This window comes from Ochotona curzoniae, unplaced genomic scaffold (genome assembly GCF_017591425.1).
Source record: "Ochotona curzoniae isolate NIBS_2020 unplaced genomic scaffold, NIBS_Ocur_1.0 contig_883, whole genome shotgun sequence".
Classification (NCBI taxonomy): domain Eukaryota; kingdom Metazoa; phylum Chordata; class Mammalia; order Lagomorpha; family Ochotonidae; genus Ochotona; species Ochotona curzoniae.
The window spans coordinates 64,387,492-64,403,769 of NW_024466599.1; the positions used below are offsets into that span (position 1 = coordinate 64,387,492).

Here is a 16,278-nt window from a genome sequence, read left to right on the forward strand (position 1 = left end):
CTCTGCTGCTCTCCCAGGCATGTTAACAGGAGCTGGTTGTGAAGTGGAGCAGCTAGGACCCTGCACCACAACACTGTGTCTGTTTGTTTGGGTATCCTAATGTCTCCTCTGGTCTTTTAAATATGAAATTTGTTGTTTTTCATTTCTTAAACTTCACACATATGTTAATATGTTCTTTGAAATAACCGTATATTATTTACTCAGTGTAGTAGCATAGTTTTATAATAATACAAAAATATACTGGGCACTATTTTATACGGGAAATGATTGAGTAGATCATCTGGTTAGAGACCTGTTAATAAGTAGTTTGTTTTTCAACTTGTTGTTTAGTTGGTTTCTGTGTATACCCTTGTTTGAATGTGAGGCCTCTGAAGACCTGGGCCCAGTGGGTTTTGTGAGTGCCCAGCCTCAGTGCAGAGACTTGCCCAAGGCAGGCATTCAGATATTTATGGAGTGCTGAAAAATCAGAGGGGCAGGCACTTCGCCCAGTGCTTAGTGTACCAGTTAAGATGTCCATGTCTATATTGGAGTTACTTAGGTTTGAGTCCTAGTCCTGGCTCTTGACTATAATTTCCTTTTAATATGGACTCTGGACCACAGCGGTGGTGACTGAAGTAACTGGGTTCCTGGCTCCCTCTTTTAGGCCTTTCAAACCCAGCTTCCTGGGCCCTGCAGATATTTAGGAAGAGAATGAATGTTTGCCTTTTTTGGCCTGTCCCCCAAATTTGAGCAAGAGTCATGTCATAGTGAAGTCTATCTACCTTTTTAATTTTTTTAATTGTCAAGTGGTAGAAAATGATAAATACTAATTCTTAGGCTTTGCAAGCATTAAAAGAATAAACTTTTGACTTTGGTATTTTGTCTCAGTCTGAAAATTCTTATTATTGGATTTGCCATTCAGGAAAGAGTAGTAATTTTAATTTTTTTCAAATTGTAGAAGTTAGCCAAATAGAAAAGCAATACTCTGACCAGTTGAATGTTTTGTATGCCAGCAACTGTTGAAATTTGTAATTCAGGAGAGTGAGAGGAAGGAAGCATACCCTTTGGGATATGCTTCCTGTGTTAAGTCTCCTTTCTGCTATATTTTAGCTGTGAGAAATTAGAAAAGTTACATAACCCCTTTAAGCTTCAGTTTCCACTTCTGTGAAAGAGAGAGAACAATAGTCCCAGCTCTACCATACTGTGGGGATCAAGTGAGATAAGGCCTATGTGGGCTTAACACAGTGAGAAGTCTGCTGCTGCTTTCTCCTTTCAATATATTAAGACATTGAGAGAAGAGAAAATGGCCTTTTCTTTTCAGTTTTTTGAAGCAGATGAGCAGCACAAGCACGTGGAAGCTGAGCTGAGGAGTCGGCTGGCCACTCTGGAGACAGAGGCAGCCCAGCATCAAGCTGTGGTTGATGGCCTGACTCGGAAGTACATGGAAACCATTGAGAAACTGCAGAATGATAAAGCTAAACTCGAGGTAAGCACCACCGCGAGAGCATGCTGGAAAGTAACTAAAGATTTTCTAAATCTCCTGTGTGGTTTATACAACACAATCATTCCAGGCACATGTGTGGCCTGCAGTGTCTCCTAAGTGAGCTCCCATCTGTAGCCTGAGCCATATGCTTTGCTTTCTCAAATTCAGGTAAAATCTCAGACTCTAGAAAAGGAGGCCAAGGAGTGTCGACTTCGAACAGAAGAATGGTATGTGGAAGCATGAATCCCAGGGGGCCCTGCTGGAGGAACCGTAAGACCTGACTTTGGGTTTTAACGTACTTCTGTCTGAACTATCTTCGAACCCAAGCAAGAACTCTCCAGGGTCCTTTCCGCTTCTGGGATCCATGTCTTGCCCTGACATCTTAGGCATTGGTTTTTCAGCCTGCAGATTTTTTGGGCTATGGCAGATAATGTTCTGGGGCCAATGCCCTGTTTCATACTGCCTTATAGTGATGGTCCTGTCATAGACCCAGTCAGGAAAACTTAGTAATAATCATTGTGTCAACCTTGCCAAAACACATTCTGATTGAGAGATTATATGATTTTCTTTGGCTATTTCTTAATTTTTTTTTTCAATTTTAGTATTTACTTATTTAGAAAGGCAGAGTTGTGAAGAGAGAGTGAGCTTGTGACTACTGAGAGAGAGAGAGAGAAAGACGAAGGAAGCAAGCAAGCTTTCATCTGCTGAGAGAGCCAGAGAGCCAGTGGCTGGAACTGGGCCAGGCCAGAGCCAAGTGCCTAGAGCTTCCTCCATATCTCCCACCTTAGCATGGGCCCTTTCTTTGCTTTCCCAGATGCATTTTCAGGGATTTGGATTGAAAGTAGGACAGCCAGGACTTGAGTTGACACCTGTATTGGGTATTGGTATTGCAAAGGGTGGCTAATCCTACCACACCACAACGCTGCCCCTGAGATTTCTAAATCTTGAACTTGTCAGTGTGGGGTAAATATGTTATAATAGTTTATTTGGTGAATAAAATAATATTTTACACTTTAAATAGATCATTCACACAAATTTCTTATTTCAGTTTAATAGTACCAATAGAATTATGTAGTTTCAGCGTTATTTATGTGTATAGTTGAATCAGAACCAAAAATTACTAGCTTTTGGGTTCCCAGGGGGGAAAAAAACTCTGATTATGATCCTCTAAGATGATTTTACAGTGTTTCTTGAGTATTTATATTCCAGAAAGTGAAAATTTATAATTTTGGAGTGGCTTTGAGTTCATTCTGACTTTGTGCATATGTATGTATATAACACTGAGGCTGTGCTAAATTCTTCCAGATCTATATGTTATTTTGCAGGAGTCTCAGGGGCTTTCGAATTGAGACCCTGTGTTTTCTTATCTCTGTCCTTTAACAACTCTCCACCAAGATTATCACAATTTTCTGAAAGCCTGGTACCAACTGGTGAATTAGCAATCAACCGAATAGTCAGTGTCTGGGTGATAATAATGTAGTTTGTATTTTTTTTCTTTCAGTCAATTACAATTAAAGAATCTTCATGAAGATTTGTCAGGTAGATTAGAGGAATCCTTGTCAATCATCAATGAAAAAGTACCTTTTAATGATACAAGTAGGTATTATGTTTCTATTATTTGCGACTTTGAACCTCTCTGGGATGGCCAACTGGTTAAAATAACTTCTCATCTGTTAGGGATGAGAAGGAGGGTTGGGTTCTTTTTGTTGTTTGATTGCTTTTGAAAAACTTTTCTGTTTGATAGGGAAACTTAAAATTGCTATGTGAGCTGCTACAATTCCATACTTCTTTGAAGAACCACAAATCCATTATTTTTTTTTTTTTATTGCAAACCATCATCTTATCCCAAGTTAAAGAACAACCTATACTCAAAGTAGTTGAATACTGATACAAGATAAGTTGTTGGTCATTGTGGAGGGTAACTGTCAGAGGTGGTCTTCCTGGCTCTTGCTCAATCCCCATGGCAGTTAGGAAGTTACTCTAGTGGCCCTGTTTCCTGTTCATCTTGGCAGTGGTCTAGTAATCTCTGCTCCTAAAAGTAGCAAAATCTTTTTTTTTCCCCAAAAAGAATAGAAATCATTAAAGTGTGTAATATGTGCCAAATTTGTTATCATTAATAATGAATTTAAGAAGGTACTTCTTTGAAAGCAAAGGACATACTTAGATGTCGCGCCCACGTGTCTTATCGCCCCGCAATAAGACGCAGAAGCGAGTGAAGTCTTCTGTGGTAATCTTTATTGCGCGCACCAAGATGAGGAGGGAAAGGCCCCGACCCCGGCAGGCTGTCTGCTCTTATGTGCTGACTGGCCCCGCCTCCGCCGATGATAGGTCGGCGTCATGATTACGCAGGGTCCTGGGCGACTGGATTCGTCAGTCCCAGTGTTCATGTGCCGGCCACGCCTCAGCTCACTGCGCATGCGCTAGGCGCCTGCGCAGTACCGCGAAAGCTACGTCACCAGGAACCAAGGTGTGGCTTTTCTGGCCGGCGCCATTTTGGGTACGGCATGTGGCCAGTACATACAGATGCGGCTGGCAACACTTAGATTTTAGAACTTATATTTAAATGAGTACAGAATTCCTTTTTTTGTTATTATGATTATAATTAGCTTTTTTTTAGAAGATTTTTATTTGAAAAATAGTGACAGAAGGATGGAGGGAGAGAGACAGAGACAGACAAGGAGAAATGTTCTGTCCATTGATTAATTCCTGTATGGCTGCAAATGGCTGTTGCTGGACCAGGTTGAAGCCAGGAGCCTGGAATTCCACGTAGGTGGTAAGGGACCAAGTACCAATATTCTAGACAGATTAGAAGGGAGCTGGATTGAAAGTGGATCAACTAGGAGCTGAACTGGTGCTCTGATAATTGCTGGTGGCAGCTTAAGCTACTTTTCTACAACATTCTCCTGAAATTAAATGTTTTTGTTTCTAGGTTTTTGTTAGGGAAGATCTGAGATGGAGAGAGAGAGAGAATGAATGAGAATAAACTAGAAAAAAAAGCAGTTTTTATTTTAAACTTACTTATTTTGATTGGAAAGGCAGATCTACAGAGAGGAGGAGAGACAGAGAGGAAGATCTTCCGTCCGATGATTCACTACCCAAGCGGCCGCAACGGCTGCAACGGCCAATGCTATGCTGATCCAAAGCCAGGAGCCAGTAGCTCTTCGAGGTCTCCCACATGGGTGCAGTGTCCCAAAGCTTTGGGCTATCCTCGATTGCTTTCCTAGGCCACAAGCAGGGAGCTGGATGGGAAGCAGGGCTGCCGGGATTAGAACTGGCAACCATATGGGATCCCAGCGCATGCAAGGCGAGGACTTTAACCACTATGCTATTGTGCCGGGCCCAAAAAAGCAGTTTGATAGAACACTAAATCAGAATATGTCATTATTATATTAAAAACCTAAATTGCCCCCTTTTAACAGCATAACATCTAGCTTCTATATTAATGTAAATGTCACTGGTGTATGTTGATCTGCTGGATTTGAAACCTTGGCTTTTTATTTTTCTTTGCATGAATTAATCTTCAGCTTGTAATACCAAGTTCTCTATATTGGATTTATCCTTTTGTCCACTGGTTTCAGATTATCATTACACCACATGTGGGGTATTATGCTTTTAGTACCAGTCATGTATTTATTTATTTTAAAAGATTTATCTGTATCTTTGAAAGACTTACAGAGAGGAAAGAGGGAGACAGAAATATCTTCCATTCACTGGTTCACTCTCCAAATGGCCACGTGGGCTTAGGTTAGGCCAGGTTGAAGCTGGGAGCCAGGAGTTTCTTTCAGGTGTCCTACATGGGTGCAGGGGCTCAAGCACTGGGGCCATTTTCCACTGCTTTTTGCAGGTGATTAGCAGCGACTGGGTTGAAAATGGAACAGATGAGACTTGAACTGCTGCCTACATATTATACCAGCATTATAGGAGGTGGCTTTACTTGCTACAGTATAATGCTGGTGCCTGCAAGGATAGGTGGCACAGGCAATGTTAAACTTCATAACGAAAATTTCTGCTTGTAAGGAATTGATAATCTAATAGGACTCAGATATAGAAAAGTTTAAAATGTTTTGAGAAGGAAATGCCATTTCTAGAAGAAGTGAGTTTTGAACTGACCCTGGGTAGGAAAACGAGTTTTATTGAGAGGAGGTTAGGAAATACTAGCGAAGGAGTTAGGTGAAGTATGGTATGGTGGCACAGTGTAACCAGGGTGTTAAAGAATAGTAAATGTAACAGGAGGCGAGGTAAGGAGGTATGTGGAGGGCGCTGAGGGTGAAGTTGGAAGGGGAAGGTAGAACTGGAGTCTGTAATTCCAAGCCAATTTATTGGGACTTGATTCACATGACTATTGCTTTTGAGACAGGAAATGTCATAGTCAGATTTGGGTACTCACAAGATTAATCTGGCAGCAAGGTATACACTGTTCTGAAATGGGAGAAGAGACTCAGACTGTTGTGATGATAGTTTTAGTGTGCTATTACAGAGGCTCGAGCCTGGTTGTCATGGTGATGGGGTACAGGGAGATTTGCAGAAGATCTTGAGGAAGGAGAAAGAATAGCTTGGTCCTTTCCGAGAGGCAGAGGAAAGGGAGGAGGCAGTAATGAGAATGGCGGTAGCACAAGTGCCGGAGATAATAGAGGCAGATGAGAAGCAGGCTTATGGGAAGGGTGATAAGATTAACACGGTTGTTTAATGTTCTGGACAACCTTGGGAAAGAAACTGATGTTAACCTTGTTGGACGGATGAGTCTCCTTGTTGGGAGAGATGAGAATGAGGGGTGCACAACTCAGAGAGACCTGTGTAGTGTCCTTGGATGTATTGGCAAGAAACTTGGGGAGGAAGTGTTTTCGGCTTAATGGTGCTGGTCTGTTTTACATACTGCTGGGAAAAATCAGAGAGGATGATGATGATGGTGACTGGATTTGGTAACTTCAAGAAGACTTGTGATCTTTGAGCTAAGCACTTCTGTGCAGGTTGGAGGTAGACAACAGATGGCTAGTACAAGGATTAGAGGTGAGTGCTGAGGAAGTAGGAATGAAAGGAACAGAGAAGGGTGAGAGCCTGATAGATGAGTGAAGCCAAAGGAAAAGTTGTGTGTATAGCAAGTGGGTGAGGGGTGGGAGCAGGGAATTGTGATACAAGCAAAGGGGAAGAAGTTAGTGGACAGACAGACTTAAATCAGCTGCAACAGATGTATTTTATTGGTAGAGAAGTGAGACCAAACCAAGGAGGGAAGGGATGACTGATGGACTCCCCTGAGCTGGTCAAGAGAAACTGTTGTTAAGGGCCGAGGAGGAGGTTGGCGAGACAAGGACATGCGAGCCATGGACTCTGAGATGGCAGTGGAGGAGTGCAAGAAGCCTGTTAATTTTTGGCTGCATTTTTCATGGCATAGTGGGAGGGAGGCTATTCCATCTGTGGTGCTGGGGAGGAGAGAACTGACTGGTATTTGGTGCTTAAAATGGAAAAGATTTGTGGTAGATTTCATGGGAAGTGTGAAAGGGTTGCAGCAATGCCTTGACAGATTGCTGAGGAGAATTGAAGCGCCTGTGAATTTTAGGCAGAGTGTGTTTTAGTAGGTCCTAACGTGATTTGGTGTTAGTAAACATATTACTGAAGTGATGGATCAGGCTGGGAGGCAAAACAGGGAATGCTCAGAGGGCTGAAGAGAGAAAGGCAAAGGATTGATGGGACAGGAGACCCAGTGATGGGCAAGTTCAGAGAAATGGGTTAGATGGCACACAGGCTTTCAGATGTTGGTGCTTGAAGGTCATTCTTTTTATTCTTTTTTTAAAGATGTATTTATTTTTTATTACAAAGGCAGATATACACAGAGGAGGAGAGACAGAGAGGAAGATCTTCCATCCTATGATTCACTCCCCAAGTGACCGCAACGACCGGTGCTGTGCTGATCCAAAGCCAGGAGCCAGGAACTTCTTCCGGGTCTCCCACATGGGTGCAGGGTCCCAAAGCTTTGGGCTGTCCTTGACTGCTTTCCCAAGCCACTAGCAGGGAGCTGGATGGGAAGCGGGGCCGCCAGGATTAGAACTAGTGCCCACATGGGATCCTGGCACGTTCAAGGCGAGGACTTTAGCTGGTAGGCCATGGTGCCAGGCCCTGGAGATTCTGATTAAACACTTAGGTAGAGAGCTGGTTGAAAAGGATAAAAAGTAGTGAGTAGAGATGAGTAGAGACAAAGAGATGAATAGAGACAAAGATCTTCAAAAGGAAGAGGTTGAAGAAGTGTGAGGCCAGGTGTTAGGAAGCTGTCAGGTTGGTGACAGACTCTAGGTTAGTGAGAACAATAACAAAGAGACTGAAACTGTCCCAGGAATGCTAGGATTGATAGTTACTGGCATCAGCAGAGCAGACAGGATAGTTTTCAGTTTTGTAGTGTTAGGAAAACAGACCCATTCTTGGATGATAATGTGGCAGTTTTGTGTGGAATTATTTTGGAAAGGAGAATGGCTGATGATACCAAGAAATGAGTCTTTTTAAGAAATCTTTGATAAGAAATCCTAAGGAAGTGTTTGAATTGATTTCTTAGAAATGGAAATATACAAATTGTTTGTTTTCATACATTGAAATTTAAAACGGTAGAAATATTGCTTTATCTGAGAAACTGCCGCTTTTGTGTAAATTCTGTTATTCTGATCATTTCAGATTCTTATATAAAGCTGATTTTGATGCAGAGCTTTTATTTTTGCATTTGTTTCTCCGTCAGTACAGATTTGAGCTTTATTATCCAACATTTTTGTTTTGTAGAGTACAGTCAATATAATGCGCTCAACGTTCCACTCCACAACAGGAGACATCAGGTAAAGGATGAAGTGTGGATTTTTATTGTCAGTCATGTTTGTCAGGCTTTCCTAGAAACAGCAATTAGTTGTTGGGGCCTTTGCTTTTTGTTCTAAATAATGTGCTTAACTTTACTTTCTCATCCTTTTCTTTAAATTGTATAGCTTACTTATTATTGAAATTCATTAAGTAGTACAGATTTCTGCTGTCTGTATTAACTCATAACATTAGAATTTCGGTGTGAAATGCAGTACTTTTTTCAGCTATGCTTCTCTTCTAGGTTTGTGTACCTTGCACTTGATTAATCTAGGTTAAATGGATTATGTATATCTGCCCAAACTGGTGATTTTAAAAAATTTACTTAGGCTATTAAAACTCAAGTGAGAGTAAATGAGTTTAAGGAATAACCATAGCAGACTAATGTGTTGTCTTTAAGTGCAGATTTAATAAAGTTGTTTTAAGATAGCAATTTCACAGTTGGCTTGAACTATGTGCTTTTCATTTTAAAGCTAAAGATGCGGGATATTGCCGGGCAGGCCCTGGCTTTTGTTCAAGACCTGGTGACAGCTCTTCTCAACTTTCACACCTATACAGAACAGAGGATTCAGATTTTTCCTATTGATTCTGCCATTGACACTATATCTCCATTGAATCAAAAGGTAAATTTTACTCCTAAAATATTCTGTTGCTCTGAACAAATTAGGAAGTTGTTTATTTTCAGACAACTTCTGCAAAGCAGGCAAGTGCTGTCAATTACATGGGAAAAAATCAAGTCATGGTCCTTACCGTCAAGACAAAATATTCCAAACATAAGAGTTTAAAATGAAATACAAGGGAGTAGCTGACAGACCTCAAAGGGATAGTGGTAGGAGATCATGGGGGAGGAGATTGCTGTCAGTGGCTGTGTCTGAGAAAGTTTCTTTGGGAGTATGAATGAACCTCAAAGAGTAGGCAAGGTTTGAATAAGCAGACAGAAGTAAGATAAGGTTTTTTCTTCAGAGTAAAGAGGGAGGGACAGATCTGAGCAAAATCCTGGGGAAGGAAGGCAGAAGGTGTTGCGGGGAGGGGTGGAGGATGGAGATGGGGAGGAAATGTGAGCGAGCTGTCTTACTGGGAATGTGAAGTCTCTTGAAGGGAGGAAAGAGAAGTAAGGTTAAAAGAGGAGAAGAAAGGCCATAAATTAGGGAAGAAAAGACCCAGATGTGCAGGCCAAGGCATAGACTTTTTTTTTAAATAGGTTTGAGGTCTCTAACTTTTGGTGAAGAGATGACATATGAAAGGTGCCATTTTTCCCTGTTCTTGTTTGCACTCACTGTGTAACTTTCAGCATTGGGTTTATTTAAAAGAAAAAGGACCTATGGAATATAGTTGGTCTGTTCTTCCCACTAGGGTTTAGAGTGGGAGTCAAACTGCTTATCCAGTTGAGCTGGAGGAGATTTTCAGGACTTGTAATGCTTACACAAGGAATAACAGGAGGCTTAACCATCACGTTCTTCAACCCATGTGCTTTTAGAGGGAAGGATTATTAAATTTTACTGTGTTTTTTTCCTCAGCTAAGTCTGAAAGACTTTAAGGTAGCTTGCAATTTTTATTTAACTGGAAAGAATAAAATAAAAGTTAGTCTATTAGTTGTATATTGCTGTATAATAAATTGTCCCCCACACTTAATAGCTTAAAATATTGAACATTTGGGGCCAGGGTGATGGCTCAGTTGTCTAGTCCTCTGCCTTCAAGTACCAGCATCCCTTGTGGGCACCCATTTTTTTTCTCAGTTCTTTCACTTGTTGTCCAACTCCCTGCTTGCAGCCTGGGAAGGTAGTGTAGGAAAGCCCAGGTTCTTGGACCCCTGCACGCATGCGGGAGGCCTGAAAGAGGCTTCTGGCTGTTGAGTTTGGATCAGCTCAGTTCCAGCTGTTGTGGCCATTTAGGGAGTGAATTAGTGAGTGAAAGGTGTGTGTGTGTGTGTGTGTGTGTCTGTCTGTCTGTCTGTCTCCTCTCTGTGAATCTGCCTTTTAAATAAAAACAGTAAATCTTACACACATACACACAACAGTGAACATTGGCAGTCACAATTTCTGTGGTTTCAGAATGGGGCAGGAGGGATTTCTGCCTAACTCTCTCTGATATAAGATATAAGTCACAGTGTTGCTGGGGGCTGTATTCATATGAAGATTGGATTGGGGATTTGTTTCCTTGTATGTGTGATGAGTTAGTGTTGGCTGTTGGCTGGTGTCCTCACTTTCTTATGCATGCAGCTCTCCATAGGGCTGCTTGAGTGTTCTCATGACATGGCTACCAGCTTCCTCCAAAGTGAGTGATCCAGGAGAAAAGGTGGAAGCCACAGTGCCTGCTATTAGTCTGGGGATGCACGTCCTATCAGATCCGTCATATTCATCACATAGACCAGCCTTGATACGATGTTGACATAGTAGTGCACAAAGCCAAAACAAAGGGACTCTTGGAGGGTGGCTCCCTTGGGCAGGAAATTGAGGGATTATTGCTATAGATATGTCTTCTTTAGTGCCCCATAACATGGCTGCCTGAAATGAATCATGCGTGCTTTGAACTTTTGACTTGATTCTTTTTTATTTCTTGTTTTCATGCTTTCATAAATAATTCACAGGGCTTGAGTAGAGTTTAAGCCTGTAGGTCCATTGGTGCCAGTTAGTGTAGCAAAGACTTGGATTCTGTCAGACTTCTTGGGTTCTCAGTCTAATTCTGCCACTTTCTAGCTATATCTCCTTAGGAAATTTATTTAATCTCTCTATGCTTCAGTTTCCTAATCTTTAAAAATGGAAGATAGGAACTGGCCTTGTGGTGTAGTTTGTAAAGTTGTCTTCTGTGACACCAGCATTCCATATGAGCACTGATTCAAGTCCTGGCTGCTCTACTTCGAATCTGGTTCCCTGGTCATACGCCTGGGAATGCAGCCAAGGATGGCCTGAGTTCTTGTGCTCTTGAATTCATGTCAGGGGTTCAGATGAAGCTCCTGACTCCTGGCTCCTGGCATTGTTCTACCCCACCTTGGCATTGTAGCCATTTGGGGAACCATGGAACAGGAAAAAAACTTTTTTCCCCCTTTTGTTTCTTCCTCTCCCTGCTTAGTTAACTCCTTTCTGGAGAAGCAGGCACCAAGAAAGCTGACCTGCTGCTGGTTGTATTGTAGTAGTCCTTGCCCATTTCTTCTGACGCCTAAATGTCGTGTTATTCCTGCTTTTCCCTTGATTTGAAATGGGATGGGGACTTGATGTTGTGTGGGAGTAACAAAGGGGGATGTCAAATTTTCAGAAAACATTTTGAAAGAATTTGTTTAGGTTTATAACTCAGTGAATCCATTTACTAATGTGTCAGTGTTTGTTGGTTTCTACTGATCTAATTCACAATTCCTTTCCTCTTTGTTAGTTCTCCCAGTACCTTCATGAAAATGCGTCCTATGTCCGCCCCCTTGAAGAAGGAATGCTACATCTATTTGAGAGTATTACTGAGGATACCGTGACTGTCCTGGTAATTGTCTTCCTGGTTTTACATCTGGAGGTGTGAGTTCCTTTTTGTCCAATAGCATTTTTAATTTTGTAATCATTTTTCTTTTCTAGGAGACAACTGTGAAATTGAAAACATTCTCAGAGCACTTAACTTCCTACATATGTTTTCTTAGAAAGATTCTTCCATACCAGTTGAAAAGGTACTACCTCGGAGGCAAGAGAGCTTGGGAAATTGTGGGTAAAGCTGTGACCTCATCTACTCTGTAGTTAATGAAATAGTAAGCTGCCCTTTGTGTCCTGGCTGAACTTCCTGCATCACAGCTGATTTGGACTTTTGTGGAAATGGAGAAGCATGGCTGAGTAACATAAACTTACATTTAAGAAACCCAAATTGTGTAGTCTGTTCACTCTTCATTTACTTATTTATTTGAATAGTTCTATACTGTGGTTACTATTATAACCATAGAATGCTATGAGCTGGTATTTTCATTAATTGTGAATGACATAGTTATCAAAAGAAATATCTCATTTGGGTTTTTCTTTTATATCTGGATATAAACAACTAAATGAAAGATATATTAGTTCATTTTTACATTTGAACATGTAGGTTTCTTTGAAATAGCATATTGTTTTTTGTCATTCATGACTGATCTAGTTCTTACAGGATGTCACTGAGTGATCTTTAATAATCTAAAATATTTCTGGAAAGACAGGAGGCTATGCATGTAACTGGAAATTTGATTTTAGTTTCAAGTTTTGGAGCTTTTGGGCTAAATCTACTAAAACATCTATTTTATCTAAGCTTTATTTGTAAGCTATAGCCTTTTAAGAAAATCAGAGGAATATAATTAGAACAAAAAGAAATACATATTTATTATAGTGCACTACAAAGTAATGTGTAGAAGATATGTATGCTATTTGGTTATAGATTTTGAAAACAAATAAGTAATTATAGTTCATTAGTCCTTATAAAACTAAAATAGGTTTTTAATTTATGAAAAATATAAAATTTCTGGAGTGAGTATTTAGCTTATTGGTTAAGAAACCTATGTCTTAGAGTGCTTGGGTTCAGTCTCTGATTCTTACTCCCAATCCTAGCTTCCTGCTAATGCAGGTTCCTGTTACTCACGTGGGCCACCTGGACAGAGTTCCTGGTTCCTGGCTTCTGCCTGGCCCAGCCTAGCTCCTGTGGGCCTGTGGGGAGTGCACTAGCAGATGGAGATCTCTCTTTCTTCATCTATTTCTCTCTGGCTCTAAAATAAATTATGTATGCATAAATGTATATATTAATTTTAAAATTATTTAAAATCATTGTGTAAACTATGTTAAAAATAATGATTATTCTAACTTAACAAATTATTTTAGCGAGAAAATTTGTAACTTGTAAATATGATGTTTTTAGAAATCCGGGAATTATAACCTTAATAATTAGTTAAGGTTAGTTTCTAATTGAATTAGTTTCTAATTGAAACTATAACATGTAAAGATGTTAATATTGTTCATTACCATTCAGTATAATAAACAGGGGTGATTAATGTCTGGCTGTAAAGACCCATGAAATCATTTGGTTTGGCTGGCCAAGGAAACTGCAGGCAAACTTGAAATTCAATAAATCTATAGTGGATGAATTTTTAAGGTAATAATTTTGTATGGTTCACAACTGATATTACAATAAATGATCCTTTGGAGAAGAAAGCTTCTGTATGCCTTAGTCCATTTTTTGCAAATTTACTCTGAAGTCTTAGTATTAAAATTGAGTATGTCCTACTGAATTGGTTTTTGTTTAAAACGACTTTTTTACTTTAAAAAAAAAGTTACAGGCCCCGGCGCAGTGGCGCAGTGGTTAAGGTCCTCACCTTGCACGCCCGGTTCCCATATGGGCGCTGGTTCTATCCCAGCAGCCCCACTTCCCATCCAGCTCCCTGCCTGTGGCCCGGGAAAGCAGTCGAGGATGGCCCAAAGCTTTGGGACCCTGCACCCACGTGGGAGACCCGGAAGAGGCTCCTGGCTTCAGATCGGCATAGCATCGGCCCGTTGCGCTCACTTGGGGAGTGAATCATCAGATGGAAGATCTTCCTTTCTGTCTCTCCTCTCTGTATATCCGCCTTTCCAATTAAAAAAAAAAAAAGTTACATTTATTTACATATTTGAGAGGCAGAGAGAGAGAAAGAGATAGAGAAAGAGAGAAAGGGAGAGAGAAAGGCAGCACAGCTCCCATGCACTGGTTCTCTTCTTTCTGCAGCTAAAGTTGGCCCAAGAGTTGGAACTGGAAACTTGGTCCAGGTCTCTGCCCGGGGTGGCAGGAACCCATGACCTTGATCATCATCTGCCACCTCCAAGGGTGCACATTACCAGGAAGCTGGTTTAGGAAGTGCAGCTGGGTGTCAGATGCAGGTGTTCCAAACAGCTGTTCCATAATGCCCACCCTCATGATTGCATTCTTTTTTTTTAAAAAAGATTTTTTTTTATTATTATTTTTTATTGGAAAGGTGGATATACAGAGAGGAGAGACAGAGAGGAAGATCTTCCATCCTATGATTCACTCCCCAAGTGAGTGCAACGGCCAATGCTATGCCCATACGAAGCCAGGAGCCTCTTCCGGGTCTTCCACGTGGGTGCAGGGTTCCAAAGCTTTGGGCCGTCCTCGACTGCTTTCCCAGGCCACAGGCAGGGAGCTGGATGGGAAGCGGGGCTGCTGGGATAGAACCAGCGCCCATATGGGATCCCGGGCGTGCAAGGTGAGGACCTTAACCACTGCGCCACTGCGCCGGGGCCCCATGATTGCATTCTTAAAAACATTAGATAAATTATTGTCTGATCTAAAATTCCTATTACTGAAACATTCTGTGTGCTTTCATTTCTCCTTCACTAGGATTTAGTACTTTTTACACAATTTGGGGGCATTTATATACTCCTTCGATTCACAAGGAGTTGCTTTGGGTAATTGGACTTAGAGTTGAATGAAACTATAAAATGTAGTAAAAGAGAGGTGGTAAGGAGATAGATATGATTGTAATTGTAAACTTTTCGAGTTTTGTCTGAAAATCTGGTTTTACTTGAATTTGGAAAACAATTTTAAGACAAAAATGTTAAAATGTGTTTTCTGAATATTTAACATTTACTTATAAATTTGAGCTTCTAGATTTTTTCCCAAAGTTTCTTTTCAAACTACAATGAAAAAGTTTTATAGTGATTATCTCTACTACTATCAGTTTCAACAATATCAGCTCTTGTTTAGTGTTTTTAAAAATATCAATTTATTTGATAGGAAGTTAGATAAAGAAAGAATGATCTCTTCCATCCTAGAGTTTACTCTGCAAATGGCCACAGTGTCCAGGGCTGGAGCCAAGTACTTGGGCTGTCTTCCACTGCTTTCCCAGGTGCTTTCGCAGGGAGTCAGATGGAAAAAGAAACAGCCAACACTTGAACTGGCACCCAGATGAGATGCTGGGACTTTAGATGGTGCATCACAATGCTGGTCCCTAATTAATTCTCTACAGGAACTTGTTTTTGAAACATTTCTTTCCTGTAACTTTTAAGAAGCTTTAATGCTCAAAGTAGTAAATATTGTAGTATTTTGTGTTGCTCAGGATGGAATGATAATGGGCCAGTGCGTTTATTTTTCTTCCATTCAGTCCTTTGTAATGCCATTGGTGTTTGCAGCAAGCAGTTGTGTGTATCATAGTGTTAAAAAAAAATGGAACCATATGAAAAAGATCGAATTATTTTTCTGTAGTCTCTCCTTGGATGTAGTCATTTGAGACAGTTCTAATAGCTAATTGAAAAATCACTTAGCTCAACATTTAAAAATCTGCCCATTCCTAGTTTAGAAGAAGAATCTGAATCTTCGCTGTGCACATCTGCGTTAAGAGCCAGGAATCTAGAGCTGTCCCAGGACATGAAAAAGATGACAGCTGTGTTTGAGAAGCTGCAGACTTACGTCGCTCTTCTCGCGCTGCCAAGTAAGTGTGCTCGTTGCTCATGATTCGACTTGAAGAAAGACTTAGGAGTATTAGGTGCTGGAAAAGAGATGGTTTGATATAGTATTTTTTCTTTTCCTATTTGTAAAATGGAGTTAAATGTTGTAATTATTAAATTAAGAAGGTAAAATATCATCTAATATGTATTAAATGTGAATTTCCTGTCATCCTTTTTTTTTTTAAAGATTTTATTTATTTTTATTGGAAAGTCAGATACACAGAGAGGAGGAAAGACAGAGAGGAAGATCTTACATCCGATGATTTACTCCTCAAGTGGCTGCAACAGCTGGCGCTGAATTGATCGAAACTCAGGAGCCAGGAGCTTCTTCCAGGTCTCCACACAGGTGCAGGGTCCCAAGGGTTTGGGCTGTCCTGGACTACTTTCCCAGGCCACATTCAGGGAGCTGGATGCCGGGGCTGCCAGGATTAAAACTAGCTAGGATCCTGGCATGAGCAAGGCAAGGACTTCAGCCACTAGGCTATTGTGCTGGCCTCTCTTCCTCTTTTTTTTTTTTTTTAATTTATTTTTATTTGAAAGGGAGAATCATGGAGAGAGGGGGAG

General features: G+C 40.8%; 1 protein-coding gene across 3 annotated transcripts in view; it reads left to right on the plus strand.

The window, feature by feature from the left end:
* PPP1R21 (protein phosphatase 1 regulatory subunit 21) overlaps positions 1-16,278 on the plus strand; it is a 78,660-nt gene that overhangs the window by 21,541 nt on the left and 40,841 nt on the right. For all 3 annotated transcript variants that reach the window (XM_040993700.1, XM_040993701.1, XM_040993702.1), the window contains exons 5-12: positions 1,301-1,465; positions 1,631-1,689; positions 2,964-3,058; positions 8,222-8,274; positions 8,764-8,913; positions 11,657-11,758; positions 11,848-11,936; positions 15,562-15,698. In XM_040993700.1, the coding sequence (XP_040849634.1) occupies positions 1,301-1,465; positions 1,631-1,689; positions 2,964-3,058; positions 8,222-8,274; positions 8,764-8,913; positions 11,657-11,758; positions 11,848-11,936; positions 15,562-15,698 (850 nt within the window). The remainder of the gene's footprint in view (positions 1-1,300; positions 1,466-1,630; positions 1,690-2,963; positions 3,059-8,221; positions 8,275-8,763; positions 8,914-11,656; positions 11,759-11,847; positions 11,937-15,561; positions 15,699-16,278) is intronic.